Source organism: Rhinatrema bivittatum, chromosome 2 (assembly GCF_901001135.1).
Source record: "Rhinatrema bivittatum chromosome 2, aRhiBiv1.1, whole genome shotgun sequence".
In the NCBI taxonomy this organism is placed as follows: Eukaryota; Metazoa; Chordata; class Amphibia; order Gymnophiona; family Rhinatrematidae; genus Rhinatrema; species Rhinatrema bivittatum.
In genome coordinates this window covers 428,355,010-428,371,065 of record NC_042616.1, presented here as the reverse complement: position 1 = coordinate 428,371,065, position 16,056 = coordinate 428,355,010, and the positions used below count along the sequence as shown (strand labels likewise).

Genomic DNA, 16,056 nt, shown 5'->3' with positions numbered 1-16,056 from the left:
GTGCGTGCTGGACATCTTTGGGAGCTTTCCCTCATTAAAAAAAACCCAAAAAACAAACTCTGGCTCCTTTAATTTCTCACTTGCAGCAGCACAGTCAGCCCAGTACAGAAAGTAGCAGCATACCCATCTGGACACACTGCAGTAAAACTGAACACCATCACAAGGTATGTCTGCCCTTTACACCCTACACAACATTTATTTTTTTTTAAGGGGGGAGGGGGGGAGGCAGAGTTTCACTGCTTGGTTGGGTACATGATGAACAGTATATGCTTAAAGGCAAGCCAACATTCTACTAGGGAACTTACAGGCCGATGCAATACTGTGCACTCAGGCTAGCGCACAGGTTATTCTGTGGCTGGATGCGTGTCATTAACCCCTTATGCAATAAGGCGATTAGCACGTCCAAAACACTCGTCCAAACCAGTGCGTAGCTAATAAGTGTTATGTCTGAATTATGATTGTTTTTAGTTTTGTATAGATAGTCTTAAATCAACAAACCTAACTGTCAGGCCGATAAGAGTACTTTGGACGTGCGTTTTCCCTTACCCCTTATTCAGTAAGGGGCGGAAAACACGCGTCCAACCCGCAGCACCTAATAGGGCCCTCAACATGCAAATGCATGTTGAGGGCCCTATTAGGTATGCCCGCGCGATACAGAAAGTAAAATGTGCAGCCAAGCCGCACATTTTACTTTCAGAAATTAGCGCCTACCCAAAGGTAGGCGCTAGTTTCTGCCGGCACCGGGAAAGTGCACAGAAAAGCAGTAAAAACTGCTTTTCTGTGCACCCTCCGACTTAATATCATGGAGATATTAAGTCGGAGATCCCAAAGAGTAAAAAAAAAAAAAAAAAAAAATTTTTAAAAATGGGCCGGCGGCTGTCGGGCCGAAAACCGGACGCTCAATTTTGCCTGCATCCGGTTTCCGAGCCCATGGCTGTCAACGGGCTCGAGAACCAACGCCAGCAAAATTGAGCTTCGGCTGTCAAACCTGCTGACAGCCACCGCTCCGGGTCAAAAGGAGGCGCTAGGGATGCGCTAGTGTCCCTAGCACCTCCTTTTGCCCATTTCTACCGCTCCACCTAATTTAAATACAGAATCGCATGCACAGGCAAATGGCCTGTGCGCACGCCGGGAGAGCGGGCGTTCGTCCGCTCTCCCGCGGACTTTACTGAATCGGCCCATATGTAATCCACCAAGAGTTTTAGATTGGTGGAAAACAAATAATTTTAAATAAAAAAACAGCAGCACTCGCCACATGTAAATGCCATGTTGATGAGGCTATTAGCTATTCACCCCATTGTATAAAACAAATGTGTGCCCGACACGCATGTTTGTACTCTCGAAAATTAAACGCCAGCCCCAGAGCTCCAGACGTTAACAGAAATGCAGAAAATACTGCTTTTCTGTAGTTCCTCCAACTTAATATCATGGCAATATTAAGTCTAAGGAACTGAAAAAAAACAAAAAAAAACCAAACACAAAATGTCTTCCCGGTGGTCAGGTTAGGAAAGCACACGCTCAATTAACAAGCGTCCATTTTCTTAACCCGTGCACAGCCACTTCTCCTATGCGCCCGATGCTGAGAAGGCGCAAGGGATGTACAATTTCCCCTAGCGACTTTTTTTTTTTTTTTTTTTTTAAACACAGCGGCTCCTTTGCCTACTGAAATCGCGCGCCCAGGAGAGGTACTTGGGCGTGCGTTAGAAAAGCAGACGCTCAATCATGAAAGTCCATTTTTCATGTGTCGATACTGCATCGGTCTCTGTTACTGTTTCTAAGATTCATTGGTTGCTTCAACATTTTTGGTCTTGAGGTGAGATTGACATTTGCAGTTACACAGTGAAACCAAAGCAACGGCTCAGTACCTGATGCAGGCACTCAAAAGGGTTAAACCCAAGGACATAATGGCAGTTTTAAGAAACCTGCTTTTAGAAATACCAAGAAATCAGATCAACTGGCCAGGAAGCCTACAGCTGGAGCTGTAATATAAACCATTCCATATGATTCGTTTCCTCCTGAGTCGCTCCTTCAGATCCAAAATAGAGAGCACATTCAGATGACTTAGGAATGTAGTCTGCGGCAATGTGAAGATTTTGTTTTAAATTAGTACTTTTTTTTTTTAAGTAAATTAATTGCACCAAGTAGTATCTTATTTCCGCTCAGGCAAATGTGGGGGCATATATATAATATATATAGATAGATTCCTTATGCCAATTTTAAAAAAGTTAAAAAAAAAAGCGCATGTACTATACATAGACTGCCTTTGTGCTGTTCTGTCTAGTATAAACAGTATCCCAGGTCTCCTACGAGTCACACAGCTCTGCCCAACATAAACACTCACCCTTTCAATGTTCCAGAAGGGACAGACCTGCTGCACAGCCTGGTGGTAGGCAACGCCTGACAAACATGTCAGGTTTTCTGGATGTCCACAGTGAATGAGCATGAGATGAGATATTTGCAAACAAGGGTAGACAGCACACACACCATGCATATTCACTGTGGACATCCCGAAACCTTGACCAGTTTGTGGCACTCCAGGACCAGAGCTTCCTACTCTAGGGCTAGGCCATCAGAGGAAATAGCTCCAGTTGTGCATGAACAATTTATGCTTTAGTCCATGTGCTTGACTACATGCAGTCTTCACAGAGATGTGACGAATTATTACTAGAATGTGCCTCAAAGCACAGCCTGTTTTGACCACTCAAGTTGTGGCCATGCCAGGAATGGTGGGGGCAGGAAGGAGTCATCACTGGATCCACAAACTATTAACTCTCCCCATTAGTGGCACACAGAATGAAGGATACATAAACTAGATGAGTGTTATAAAGAATAAAGTCACAAAAATGTAGATAGACATGGTTTAATGGGACACAGCCAGCATGGATTTACCCGAGGGAAGTTCTGCCTCACAAATCTCCTACATTTTTTTTTTTTTTGGAAGGGGGTGAATAAACATGTGGTCAAAAGAGAACCAGTAGATGTGGTGTATTTGGATTTTCAGAAGGCATCTGACAAAGTCACGCATGAGAGGCTTCTAAGAAAACTAAAAAAAGTCAAGGGATAGGAGGTGATGTCCTTTTGTGGATTGCAAGCTGGATAAAAGACAGGAAACAGAGAGTAGGATTAAATGGTCTATTTTCACAGTGGAAAAGGTAAACAGTGGAGTGCCTCAGGGATCTGTACTTGAACTGGTGCTTTTTAATGTATTTATAAATGATCTGGAAAGGGGTACGACGAGTCCGGGGATCAAATTTGTGGATGACACAAAATTATGCAGAGTAGATAATTCAAGCAAATTGTGATACATTTCAGCAGGACCTTGCTAGACTAGAAGACCGAGCTTCCAAATGGCAGATGAAATTTAATGTGGACAAGTGCAAAGTGATACATATAGGGAAAAATAACCCTGGCTGTAGTTAACACAATGCTATGTTCTATCTTAGGAGTCACCACCCAGGCGTCAGTAGATAATACATTAAAATCGTCAGCTCAGTGTGCTGTGGCGATCAAAAAAGCAAACAGAACGTTAGGAATTATTAGGAAGGGAATGGCAAATAAAACTATGAATGTCATAATGCCTCTGTATCGCTCCATGGCGAGATTGCATCTTGAATATTATGTGCAATTCTGGTCTCAAGAGATTTTTGCACTGGAGAAAGTGCAGAGAAGGGAGACCAAAATAAGGGGAATGGAATGGCTGCCCTATGAGGAAAGGCTAAAGAAATTAGGGCTTTTCAGTTTGGAGAAGAGATGACTGGAGTGGGGTATGATAGAAGTCCACAAAATCATGAAAAGACTTGTTCAAGTTAATGTAAATTGGTTATTTACTCTCAGATAATAGGACTAGGGGGTACTCCATGAGGTTAGCATGTAGCTCATTTAAAACAAAAATCGAAGAAAATGTTTTTATATAGTTAAGCTCTGGAATTCATTATGAGTGGATGTGATTACAGCAGTTAGTGTAACTGGGTTTAAAAAAAAGGTTTGGATGCATTACTAGAGGAAAAAAATCCATGAACAGCTATTAAACAATAGTAGCTTGAGATTTATTTAATGTTTGGGTACTTGTGACTTGGATTGACCACTGTTTGATGCAGGTTACTGGGCTTGATGGACCCTTGGTCTGACCCAGTATGGCATATCTTATGTTCTTACCCTGTACTGTTTGAGCAGTAGGCAAGGAAATCAATAAAACCCATCAGAAAGGAGGCTGAATCTCATTATTAAATCAAGTGCTTTCCTCTACCTTCTTGTATGAAACATCCAGAAGTTTTCAATCCTGCAGCAGCAAAAGTCTAACACTCTATTCAACATTCAATGACAAAGATTTGAATTGAACTCTCCAAGGTGGAAATGACACACCCACCGTGAAAAAATAAATAAATAAGTGGCAGGTGTAACGTAGCAGCAGGGATTCTACACAAACTGAATATTATGGAGGGCGGGCAGCAGGAGTCAGCCCGCCAAGGAGGAAGAGTGCGCGCGGCTGTCTGTGGAGAAAACGCTATACAAGAGAGAAAGAAAGACTAAAGAAATTGAGGTCACTGTACAGAACAGCATGCTCAAGGCTGTCAGGAAAAGGCAAAAGGCTAGGAGAGGGCAGGAATACTGCCTGCTGAAGGTCAATTAGGGTCCAACTTAGCCCTGCAGTCGAACAGTGGACAAGGGGGCCTGAGGAGAAGACCCCAAAAAATTAAATTTGGGTGCTGCTGCTGCACAGAGCTGGTGCTATCTTGTGTTATGAATTCCCGCTGGGCTTATGCACGAGACCCTTGTGCCGTAGGGGAATTCAGCTGGCCTTATCTGTGAAGGAACAAAAAAAAGGTGAAAGTCAGTGCCTGCACACTGTTGCTTGGGTTTGTGCTTTACAGCTACTTGGGGCAGCAGCTCCCCAAAAACTGCCCCTACAATCAGGACAGACTTTTCTTCAATTTTAAACTGATTTAAGAGACTTTTTTTCCATTCCATTGGGTTTCTTATGTAACTTTTTCCTGGAGGGGGAAGAGAGCAGCATGGGATAATTTGGAAGCTTAACCTTAAAATCAGAGGACCCAATTGCAATTGTCTAGAGAAAAAAGTCACATGACTGCTCAGGCATGGTAAGGAAACCTAAAGCTGCATGCTTCGGTTATACTTTACAATACTTTCTCAAAACTAGACACATACAATTGCTGATGGTCAAAAAAAAACAACTGGGGGGATGGGGGTGGGAGCATTGTAATAAGGCACGCTTGGTAACAGTTTTACCTGCAATCGTTTGCAAGTTTTACTTGGGTTTGCATACTTAACTCCCAATGCACTGGAATATCATTTGCTTACTGCACTGGGTGCTAATTTTTTATCACTTGGGTTAAAGAGCAGCGCAGATTTACTGCACACCTCATTACATCGATCCCCAAGTCAGTTTCTCTCCAACTGTTCAGTATCTAGAAGAGACTGTATGTCAAGTGAATGGAACTGGAGGTACACAGTAATGGATGGGGCATCTCTGGACTTTACTGTTCTGAACCAGGGACACAATGCTGAAAAGTCTTCATCTCTTCAGTCACATTAATAAAATTAGTTGCAAAACATCAACAAACCTTCTATACACAAACTGCTGCTGTAGTAACACCAAGAGCACACAGTAAACACTTTCAATGTAACCTGATCAGTATTTTCTAGCATGCAGCAATACAAGCTACAGGAAACCCTATTTCTGCATAGGCAAAAAACGTTACCAAGCAAACAATCTTAAGTGTACTCGCTGTTTCATCACTACCAGATTTCATTAACTGATGGAATACAGGCCTACATATATATAGGCCTGTACCCCAATTATATCAGGATTTCAAGATCAGGGGCAATACTATAGCAGCCCAGCTCTGTGTTACAAGTCAGCTTAACCAGGACTGTTAACAAGCAGGTATTGCTGGTAATACCAGTAGCCACCTGTTCTTGAACATAATAACATGCCATGCCGGGTCAGACCAAGGGTCCATCAAGCCCAGCATCCTGTTTCCAGGATGGTTCCTGTGACCAATCCATGCCATAAGAACCTGGCAAGTTCTTATGTGTAAGCTCAAGGTGATGCATATAGAGAAAAATAACCCATGCTATATTGTTAGGTTCCATATTAGGAGCTACCACCCAAGAAAGATCTAGGCGTCATAGTGGATAATACATTGCTAATAATAGCAGTTATTTTGTAAGTCAACTTAATTAATAGCAGGTAATGGACTTCTCCAAGAACTTATCCAATCCTTTTTTTAAACTGCACTAACCACATCCCCTGGCAACAAATTCCAGAGTTTAATTGTGCGTTGAGTGAAAAAGAAACTTATCTGATTAGTTTTAAAATGTGCTACATGCTAACTTCATGGAGTGCCCCCTAGTCCTTGTATTATCAGAAAGAGTAAATAACCGATTCACATTTACTCATTCTAGACCTCATGATTTTTAAACACCTCCATCATATCCCCCCTCAGCCATCTCTTCTACAAGCTGAATAGTCCTAACCTCTTTAGTCTTTCCTCATAGGGGAGCTGTTCCATCCCCTTTATCATTTTGGTCATCCTTCTCTGTACCTTCTCCATCGCAACTATATCTTTTTTTAAATGCGGCGACAAACTTGTATACAGTATTCAAGGTGCGGTCTCACCATGGAGCATTAGAGGCATTATATTTTCTGTTTTATTCACCATTCCCTTCCTAATAATTCCCAACATTCTGTTTGCTTTTTTGACTGCTGCTGCACACTGAACCAATGATTTCAATGTGTTATCCACTATGACGCTTAGATCTTTCTTGGGTGGTAGCTCCTAATAAGGAACCTAATATAGCATGGGTTATTTTTCTCTATATGCATCACCTTGCGCTTGAACATTAAATTTCATCTGCCATTTGGATGCCCAATCTTCCAGTCTCACAAGGTCTTCCTGCAATTTATCACAAAATGCTTATGGTTTAACTACTCTGAATAATTTTGTATCATCTGAAAATTTGATTACCTCACTTGTATTCCTTTCCAGATCATTTATAAATATATTGAAAAGTATAGGTCCCAATACTGAGACACTCCACTGTTTTACCCTTTTCCACTGAGAAAAATTGTCCATTTAATCCTACTCTGTTTCCTGTCTTTTAGCCAGTTATGTAATTCACAAATGGACCACCACCTATCCCATGACTTTTTACTTTTCCTAGAAGCCTCTCATGAGGAACTTTGTCAAACGCCTTCTGAAAATCCAAATACACTACATCTACCGGTTCACCTTTATCTAAATGTTTATTAACTCCTTCAAAAAATTGAAGCAGATTTGTGAAGCAAGACTTGCCTCGGGTAAAGCCATGCTGACTTTGTTCCATTAAACCATGTCTTTCTATATGTTCTGTGATTTCGATCTTTAGAACACTTTCCACTATTTTTCCTGAAACTGAAGTCAGACTAACTGGTCTGTAGTTTCCCGGATCACCCCTGGAGCCCTTTTTAAATATTGGGGTTACATTAGCCACCCTCCAGTCTTCAGGTACAATGGATGATTTTAATGATAGGTTACAAATTTTTACTAATAGGTCTGAAATTTCATTTTTTAGTTCCTTCAGAACTCTGGGGTGTATACCATCTTGTCCAGGTGATTTACTACTCTTCAGTTTGTCAATCAGGCCTACCACATCTTCTAGGTTCACCGTGATTTGGTTCAAACCATCTGAATCGTTACCCATGAAAACCTTCTCCAGTACAGGTATTTTCCCAGCATCCTCTTCAGTAAACACCGAAGCAAAGACATTGCTGTCTTTTCGTGATGGACTTATCTTCTCTAAGTACCCCTTTAACCCCTCGATCATCTAATGATCCAAATGACTCCCTCACAGGCTTTCTGCTTCGGATATATTTAAAAAAGGTTTTTACTGTGAGTTTTTGCCTCTACAGCCAACTTCATTTCAAATTCTCTCTTAGCCTGTCTTATCAAAGTCTTACATTTAACTTGCCAATGCTTATGCATTATCCTATTTTCTTCTGTTGGATCTTTTGGCTAAAATAGCTTCTTTCACCTCACCTTTTAACCATGCCAGTAATCATTTTGCCTTCCTTTCACCTTTCTTAATGTGTGGAACACATCTTGTCTGTGCTTCTAGGATGTTTTTTTTTTTTTTTTTTAACAATGATCACACCTCTTGCACATGTTTTACCTTTGCAGCTGCTCCTTTCATTTTCTCCTATTTTTCTCTTTTTATCAGTTTCCCTTTTGAAAGTTTAGCACAAGAGCTGTGGATTTTCTTACTGTCCCCCATCCAGTCATTAATTCAAATTTGATCATATTATGATCACTATTGCCAAGCGGCCCCACCACCGTTACCTCTCTCACCAAATCCTGCCATCCACTGAGAATTAGATCTAAAATTGCTCCCTCTCTCGTCTGTTCCTGAACCAATTGCTCCATAAAACTGTCATTTATTCCATCCAGGAACTTTCTCTAGCGTGTCCCGATGATACATTTACCCAGTCAATATTGGGGGTAATTGAAATCTCCCATTATTACCGCGCTTCCCTAATTTCTTGGTGCTAAACAGCCATTGGAGCAGGTTTAAGCAACCCTCCCCCACCTGCTTTATTAACACAAGTGTACTGAATCACCACCAGGCTACCTACACACAGATTTAAGGGATATTTGGTAGGAATAAAAGTTTAAAGCATCATGCCCCTTTCTTCTGGAATTTTTAACATGGCCCTATTAATTCTGAGCAGGGAACGTCAAAGAGAAAAATCAAATTGAGGAGGAAAAGCAAACAGCCAAGACAGGGTAAAATTTGAAATCACTCTTTACGTCAGAGATAAATTAAAGGATCTACACTTAAGAGCCAGATGACAAATGAAACCAATAACCAAAGCCTAGGACAGTGTTTGTAAAGTAGGCATGCAACTGAAAATCCGAGGGCATGCATATAGACAAACCTTGGCACTTTTCCTGTTACAGCCAAATCGTGACTGGCTCTTAAACATCTTGGTGGAAAAAAGTGTTTTAAAAAAACTTTTCAAACCAGGTGGGTAGAAATGTTTCTGAAATAGCTCAGAAAACCCATCTGCACCCACAAAGATTCCTGGTACTCAGACAGCATGTTTCAGATTTAGGCAGGCCCTCCTGTTTTTCTAAGCTATCCTTGCGAGTGCAAGGCTGTACATCAACACACCTCATCCGTTCTTTGATCCGAAATCTGGCCAGGGCAAGCCGGAACCATTATCCAGTGATCCCCTCTTTTTTTGGCATATTCCTATCTTTAAATCCTCCTCACTCTTTGGGATATCAATGGATAGCTCTCTCTTCTCTGCCCCATCCCTTCAAAATGAAGGATATTATATTTATAACTTGCTTACTAAATATCTCAGTCATTTTCTTTTTGTACTTTCCTTGGGACTACTTCCTCATCTTTACAGGCTTTTAGGCTCTTGAAGAGAATGCAAACAGAATAATTTTACTGAGAGAATGTTTGTTTAGTTTCAGTTTCAATTATGTTGCCTTATGTATATTTGAATTATAAAAACTGTTATTTAAAAAAAAAAACCCCAAAAATCATGCTAACGAAAGATGAAAATACAGCTTGGACAGCCTATATATACACTTCACTCCCACCTCATGTACCCCCCCATCACTGTTTCCTAACTCCTCCCACAGAACCAACCAAGGTCCTGGCCCAGGTGCACAGTTCTCCAAAACAGAAAGCCACAGACGACGTGCGAGTGAACTGCGGTGGGGAAGTGGGGCAAGAGCGGGATAAGGCCGCGGCAGATCACTCTCAGTCCCCACAGCATCTTGCACACACACACACACAACACAGGCCTCTCTGTCAGGATGAGGATCAGCCGGAAGGGAGTTTGGGGGCAAGCTGACAGTTGATTAGAGCACAGCTTGGATTCTGTACAAGACCTCTAACCTGGCCGCCCATGGCACGGCCCCTGTGCCGCAAGGCCAGTTCTGATCCCCAGGCCATAGTCCTCTCTCCTTTTGCCTTTTCTCTAATTTTCATATGAATTTTTTTTCTGGTTGTTTGCAAACAAGGTATCAGTGCGGAGATAAAGCAAGTGGGAATTTTATTTTTTTTTTACATATTTGGATGATCTGAAAGACAAACCAGAGGTTCTCTGATAACCTAACAGCTTCGTGGACAGTCCCCCCGAGACCTAGACCTTTTTGTCTTTTCTTGAAACAAAAAAAAAAAAAAAATTAACCATGCACACAGTAATTAATGCTTCTCAATCAGTCCAAAGTTTCACTTTTAAAACTGTCACAATTTTGAGCAGTTCCTATACAATTTCCTTTATTTCCCCCAAGTCCCAGGAACAGCATCATAAATTAGTTTCACGGTGAATGGCAGCAGCTAGGCTCACACTGGGGTAGATTTTAAGAAAGTGCGCCTTTGCGTACTTTTGTTGGCGCACCAGGCACAAACAAAAGTACGTTTGATTTTAGTAGATACGTGCGTAGCCGCGCGTATCAGCTAAAATCCAGGATCAGCGCGCGCAAGGCTGCCGATGTCGTGTAGCCGGCGCGCGCCGAGCCGCCGTTCCCTCCAAGGCCACTCCGAAATCGGAGCGGCCTCGGAGGGAACTCGCTTTCGCCCTCCCCTCACCTTCCCCTCCCTCCCTCTATCTAACCCACCCCCCCGGCCCTATCTAGACCCCCCCCACCTTTGTCGGGGGAGTTACGCCTCCCGGAGGGAGAAGTAAATCCCTGCGAGCCAGCCGGCCGCTAGCGCGAGGAGACGCGACCTGGGGAAATTCCGGAGGGTGCAGCCATGCCCCCGGACCGAAACCACGCCCCCGGGCCCGCCCCCGAAACACCGCGTCCCACCCCCAAAACGCCGCTCCGATCCAACACGCCCCACTCGAAAAACCCCGGGACTTACGCGAGTCCCGGGGCTCTGCGCGCGCCGGCAGGCCTATGGAACATAGGCGCACCAGCGCGCAAGGCCCTGCTCGCGTAAATCCGGGCGGATTTACGCGAGCAGGGCTCTTAAAATCCGCCCCACTGTGCACAGATACTCATGGAGCTATCAAAGGGTGCGAGAGGGTAATTTCTGAAGAGCACAGGGTCACTGGATGCAGGCTCCCTCTAGTTTTGGTGGCTGTTTGGATTACTGCAAAACTTGGCGGCAAAACATGGGAGAAAGAGCAAGGTGTTGGATTAAGCATGCGGCAACTTGTAAAAAACCAAAGGGCAAGATGACAAACTAAGATTGGAAAAAGCTCAATATTCTACAGATGATCAAACTAATACCGTAGGACTGGCAGCTAGGACATGTGCTCAGACAGGCAACAGGGACAGGCAAATCTGGATGGACCAATTTCTCCTTATCTACCATCATCAACATCTATTATAGGCAGGGTTCCTGAATAGGTTAAAAAAAAAAATTCACTGGAAAAAAAAATCCAGGCCTGGGTTTATCAGTTGTAACTAGTAAACAGTTAACCTCATCTCTTCTGTTGCCTCTCAGCTCAAAAAGCAAAAGGTGATCTTGTATTGACTAATCAATGAATGCTGTTGTTGCATGCCCTGGCAACTGGTTGACATGCTGTGAAGTAAGGTCATATGATGTTTGGGTAATGCAAGCCAGACAGAGACAGATTTAGGGTTTTCACACCCCTAGATATGGTTGGTGCTGTCACCCCCTATTAGCCCCCCTCCCCAAGGTTGGACAACAGGAAGAAGGTGGTCTAAACACAGTCCCCCTAGTTTCCTGTGGCACCTCAGATTCTGTTGTGGCAAAAATTTAAAAAATTCTAAAGCAAATTGGCAAACGTTTCCATCTTTTAAATTATTAAAAATAGTTTTACACTAGGATTAGTATAATTTTATTTTCATTGGGTTAAGTATCAGCACAGAGAGGAAACAGGGATGGGGCAGGGAGTGTGAAAAGGAGAGGATTAGGGATGGGGGAAAACTGGAGATGGGGAAGATCTTTGAGGAATGGGAGGAGGAAGGGTTGGAAAGTGGGTTTCAGGATCTGGAGAGAAGGGAAGGGAGGGAGCTTCCAGGATCTGGGGGATAGAATCCAAGATCAAATGAGGGAGGATGTGAATTGCAGTGGATGTGGAGGGGAAGAGGGAGGTGTGCCTACCATGCTCTAGTCCTGCTATATCCCCCACCCGTTTCTGCTGCCAAGGTACAGACCTAGTGTGCTTGACAAATCCAGGCCTGCAATCAAACCCACAATATGGCAAGACAAAGCACTGCCCATCCCACAGAGTTGCCAATTATCCCTGGAAAACAAAGAGGCACCATAAACTCTGCTTCCCCTGATCTCAGCTCTCTTACCCACCAACCCATCCAGTTTGGTGGTTCTGGAGCTCTCTTCCACAAGCAGCAAAGGGATGTAATGTAGGTAAAGAAGTGGTATGTAAGCACAACATGTACTTACAAGGCCTCACTATATTTTTTTAAAGAAATCCTTGCAGGAGTGGAGTAACTGTAGGAACTGAATGCACTTGGGCTCACAGGCCCTGTTATCTGTTAAGGGAAGCTGACTGTGGCGGGTCTACGACCAGGGAGGGCATAAGCAAGAGGCTGAAGGGCTAGCTGCATTTACATTGCTGTTTCTAAAGTACTGCTGGCCTTGTTTTAGCAAAACTGTCCAAGCGGGCAGGTTGGCAACCCTAGTCATATAACGTGATCATTACAGTTTCATACATACGAATGAATGAATGCAAAGCCCTTGGTCCAACAACCATTAACTGGGTCAGCTGACAGCTGGACATTGAATTTGTGAGCCCTGAAATCTAGAGGATCTCCCACTGGCTCAATTTTTTTCCAGGACAAGGAAATTCAATCAGTTCTGCTCTTTTACCCCGCTACATACCGACTTTACACTCAAGTAGGCTACAAGCGGCAAGTTTAAAAAAGCCATTCGAACACAAACCCTAAGAAGGGTCACATGTCAGATCATAAGGAGTGGCCAGATTTTCTTTCCAGAATTTTTTTTTGAAACACTAAACTACCGTTCCACTCAAATATTAAAGACCCTCCTTCCCACCGGGGCTTCCTTTCGCCCTGTTATGTCACAGCAGAGAATTTCCAGAGGATTCCATTCTCGAAGCTGCCCGGAATATAAAAAGGGGAGAAGGGGTGGGGTCGGGGTCTGCAGTGCACAGGCACGCACGCGCGCTCCCGGCCCCCATTAAACACTATTGCGCTCCACGACCCCCATCCCCTTGCCTTACCTGTAGGGGCGGGCGCGGCTGATGGTTGCAGCGCCGCGGCTCCTCCTCCCCTCCCCCTGCCAGTGCTCGCCACAGCTGCTCCAGCCGTTCCCTGAGGGTGACCCGCTGGTGGAAGGAGAAGGCCGGGTGCAGGGACGCCATGGTGTAGAGCAACAGCAGCTCCTCCTGGGCGCCGAATATCTCCAAGTCCCGGGAGCTGCCGCCGCGCCCCCCTCGCTCCGACTCCCCGCAGCGGCGACAGCTCTCCAGCAACGAGTCCACGCGAGCGGGCAGTAGGCGGAAGAGGCGGCCGGCGGCTTCGCGGTTCTCGGAGCTGAGTAGGGCCAGGCAGACGATGAGCTTGGAGCGGGCGGCTGGCTCGCTGAGGTCCCCCGCCGCCGGAGGCTGCGGGGCGCTGGGTGGCTCGCTCAACCCGTTGGCCTTGGCCTCGAAGTCACGGAGGTAGTGGCAGTCCTTACGCGCCAGGTCCTCCAGGCAGGAGCCCAGGAAGCGTAGCTCCAGCGGGTTGCACAGGTCGAGCAGGCCGCACACAAACTCGAGCCGCTGCGCGGGGCCCAGGGCCAGGCCGAACCACTCGTATACCACCTCTTTCTCCAGAGGGCCCGGCCCAGGTGAGCGCGGAGAAAGCCTCTCGGCAAAGGACCCCATTCCCCCTCCGCCTGCAGCCGTCGCTGTTTCTTCCTCCTCCTCTTCCTCCTGCTGCTGTTGTTGCGTGAACTTCAGGGGCAGCTTCATCTTCAGCATTATCGGCCGCTACAGAGCCACCATGTACAAGGGGTGGAGGGAAGGGCGGGCCGCGGAGAGCGCGAGTCAGGAGCAGGGGTCCGTATCCATTCCCCCTGCCTCCAGGGCCCCGCTACCACGAGAGAGTAGGTGGAGACAAGCGCGGGCGGGGAGCTCTCCGGCCCGGGTTCCGAATGCACCGCGAGGCTTCCAGAACGCTCCCGACCCTTCTGCACCTCTGTGACGGGGGAGCACACGCGCCGATTATGACGCGGTTCGTGCAGCCGCCTCGCCTGCCCTAGTGCGAGCTGCCAATAGGCGCACGTTTAGAGCTCGGATGAAGACGAATGCGGCCCAGCGCACTGCTAGAGGCAGCCCTATGACAGGAAGCTGTGACGTCACTGGCCTTTCCGGCCTACTGGAGACGGCGTTTCTGCTGGGTCTTAGACACTCCTGGGTTTAGGAGCAGAGGTGGATAACACGAAGGGCATGGCCCTGACTTTTTAACGGAAAAAAGTGCGGCATGGTTACAATTTCAGATAACTTTATTGGCATGACAATTTAACATATATTAACAAAATAATATACAGAGTGATTAAAACAAGAGTAAGAAAAGAAAGGAAAAAATTACAAAGTGATACATTTATTATGGGTGCACACACAGGCTGCCTCACCCTGCCACCAGAGTTCTACTTTTTCACTTCTTACAATACTAAAGAAACCTTAAAGCCAATTTCAAACGTTCAATAAAGGTGTTATTAACAATAATGTCATAGCATCATTCATTGATCTGGAAGTCATCCTTTAACCCAAAACTCTCAGTTCTGCAAACACACAACATTTACAGAAAAACCTGCAGAGCAGAACTAAGTCATTGCTCTTACTGCTCACCTTACATAAAAAGAGTATTCCAATTATAGCATTACCTTTATGCAAACTACCCCAGGACCTGGTACCTTTCTCTGCTGCGGTCACTTGGTGGTGGATGATATTGTTGGCTTGGATTTCCCATGATTGATACTGCAACCTTAGGACTGTGACTGATCTTACAGTTACGTCACCAGTAAGACCTGGTTGATCCTTCCAGTTAGTAAGTGTGAAGAGGAGGTTATCATTCAAAAGCAGCCCCTCCCTTTGAGGGGTCTGGAATGGCCATCCCCCTGAGAGTCTATATAGCAGCTCTCCATAGAGAGCTCGGCAGGCAGTCCCATTAGGTTTATAAAGTGTCTATTTATTTATAAAATTCTTATATACCGTTGTTCGGACAGGCCATCCCCTTACGTTTTTAGGCTCAGTCAGTGGAAGCAGTCCGACCCAGCCTGGGGATACTGACCAGGATCAGGAGGGTTTTCCTTCCAGTCTTCTCCCTAGCTGGTTGGGATATCCCTCTGGGTTGTTTTTAGGCATTTGAGATTTTTTTATGGTAGGAGCCTCACTGGACACCTGGGCATTTCTTGAGCACAGGTATTGGGGAACCCCGTGTCTGGGATGCCCAGGGATAGGGAAGATCTGCCCCTGAAGTGATGGTGACCCATTGTGAGGAGGAACTCCGGTCTTTTTGGGGAAAAGAAAGCATTTTGTTAGAAGATCCAGGAGGAAGTTTTGGCTGCCGGTTCTTCCTGTCTGAAGCAAGAGAGCTGCTTGTTTTAAGGGGATCCTTCCCATCAGGGATCCAGAGAAAAGAACTAAAGAGACTGTAAAAATGAAGGAGCTCAAGAAGATCTAACCAAAAGGGAAATCAACGAAATGAAACATAGAAATGTCGGCAGAAGAAGAACAAACGGCCCATCCAGTCTGCCCAGCAAGCCTTCGCACTCTTTTCTGCATTCCCCCTGCCATTGAAGCAGAGAGCTATGCTGGATATGCGTGAAGTATCAGTCTTCCTCCCTTGCTGTTGAAGCAGAGAGCTAACTTGCATTGAAAGTGAAGTATCAGACTTTCTCCCCTGCCGTTGAAGCAGAGAGCTGTGCTGGATATGCGTGAAGTATCAGACTTTCTCCCTTGCCGTTGAAGCAGAGAGCTATGCTGGATAGGCATTGAAAGTGAAGTATCAGGCTTATTTGGTTAGGAGTAGTAACCACCGTAACCAGCAAGCTACTCCCCACATTTTTTGTGAATGGAAATCCTTTTTTTTTTTT

General features: G+C 45.1%; 1 protein-coding gene across 2 annotated transcripts in view; it reads right to left on the bottom strand.

Moving 5' to 3' along the window:
• ZCCHC2 (zinc finger CCHC-type containing 2) overlaps nt 1-14,388 on the bottom strand; it is a 127,660-nt gene extending 113,272 nt beyond the window's left edge. The window contains exon 1 of one of the 2 annotated variants that reach the window (XM_029590298.1): nt 13,196-14,388. In XM_029590298.1, coding sequence (XP_029446158.1) covers nt 13,196-13,939 — 744 coding nt within the window. In that variant the 5' untranslated portion in view covers nt 13,940-14,388. The remainder of the gene's footprint in view (nt 1-13,195) is intronic. The other variant, XM_029590297.1, reaches the window with a different exon arrangement.
• Between the last annotated feature and the right edge of the window lie 1,668 nt (nt 14,389-16,056).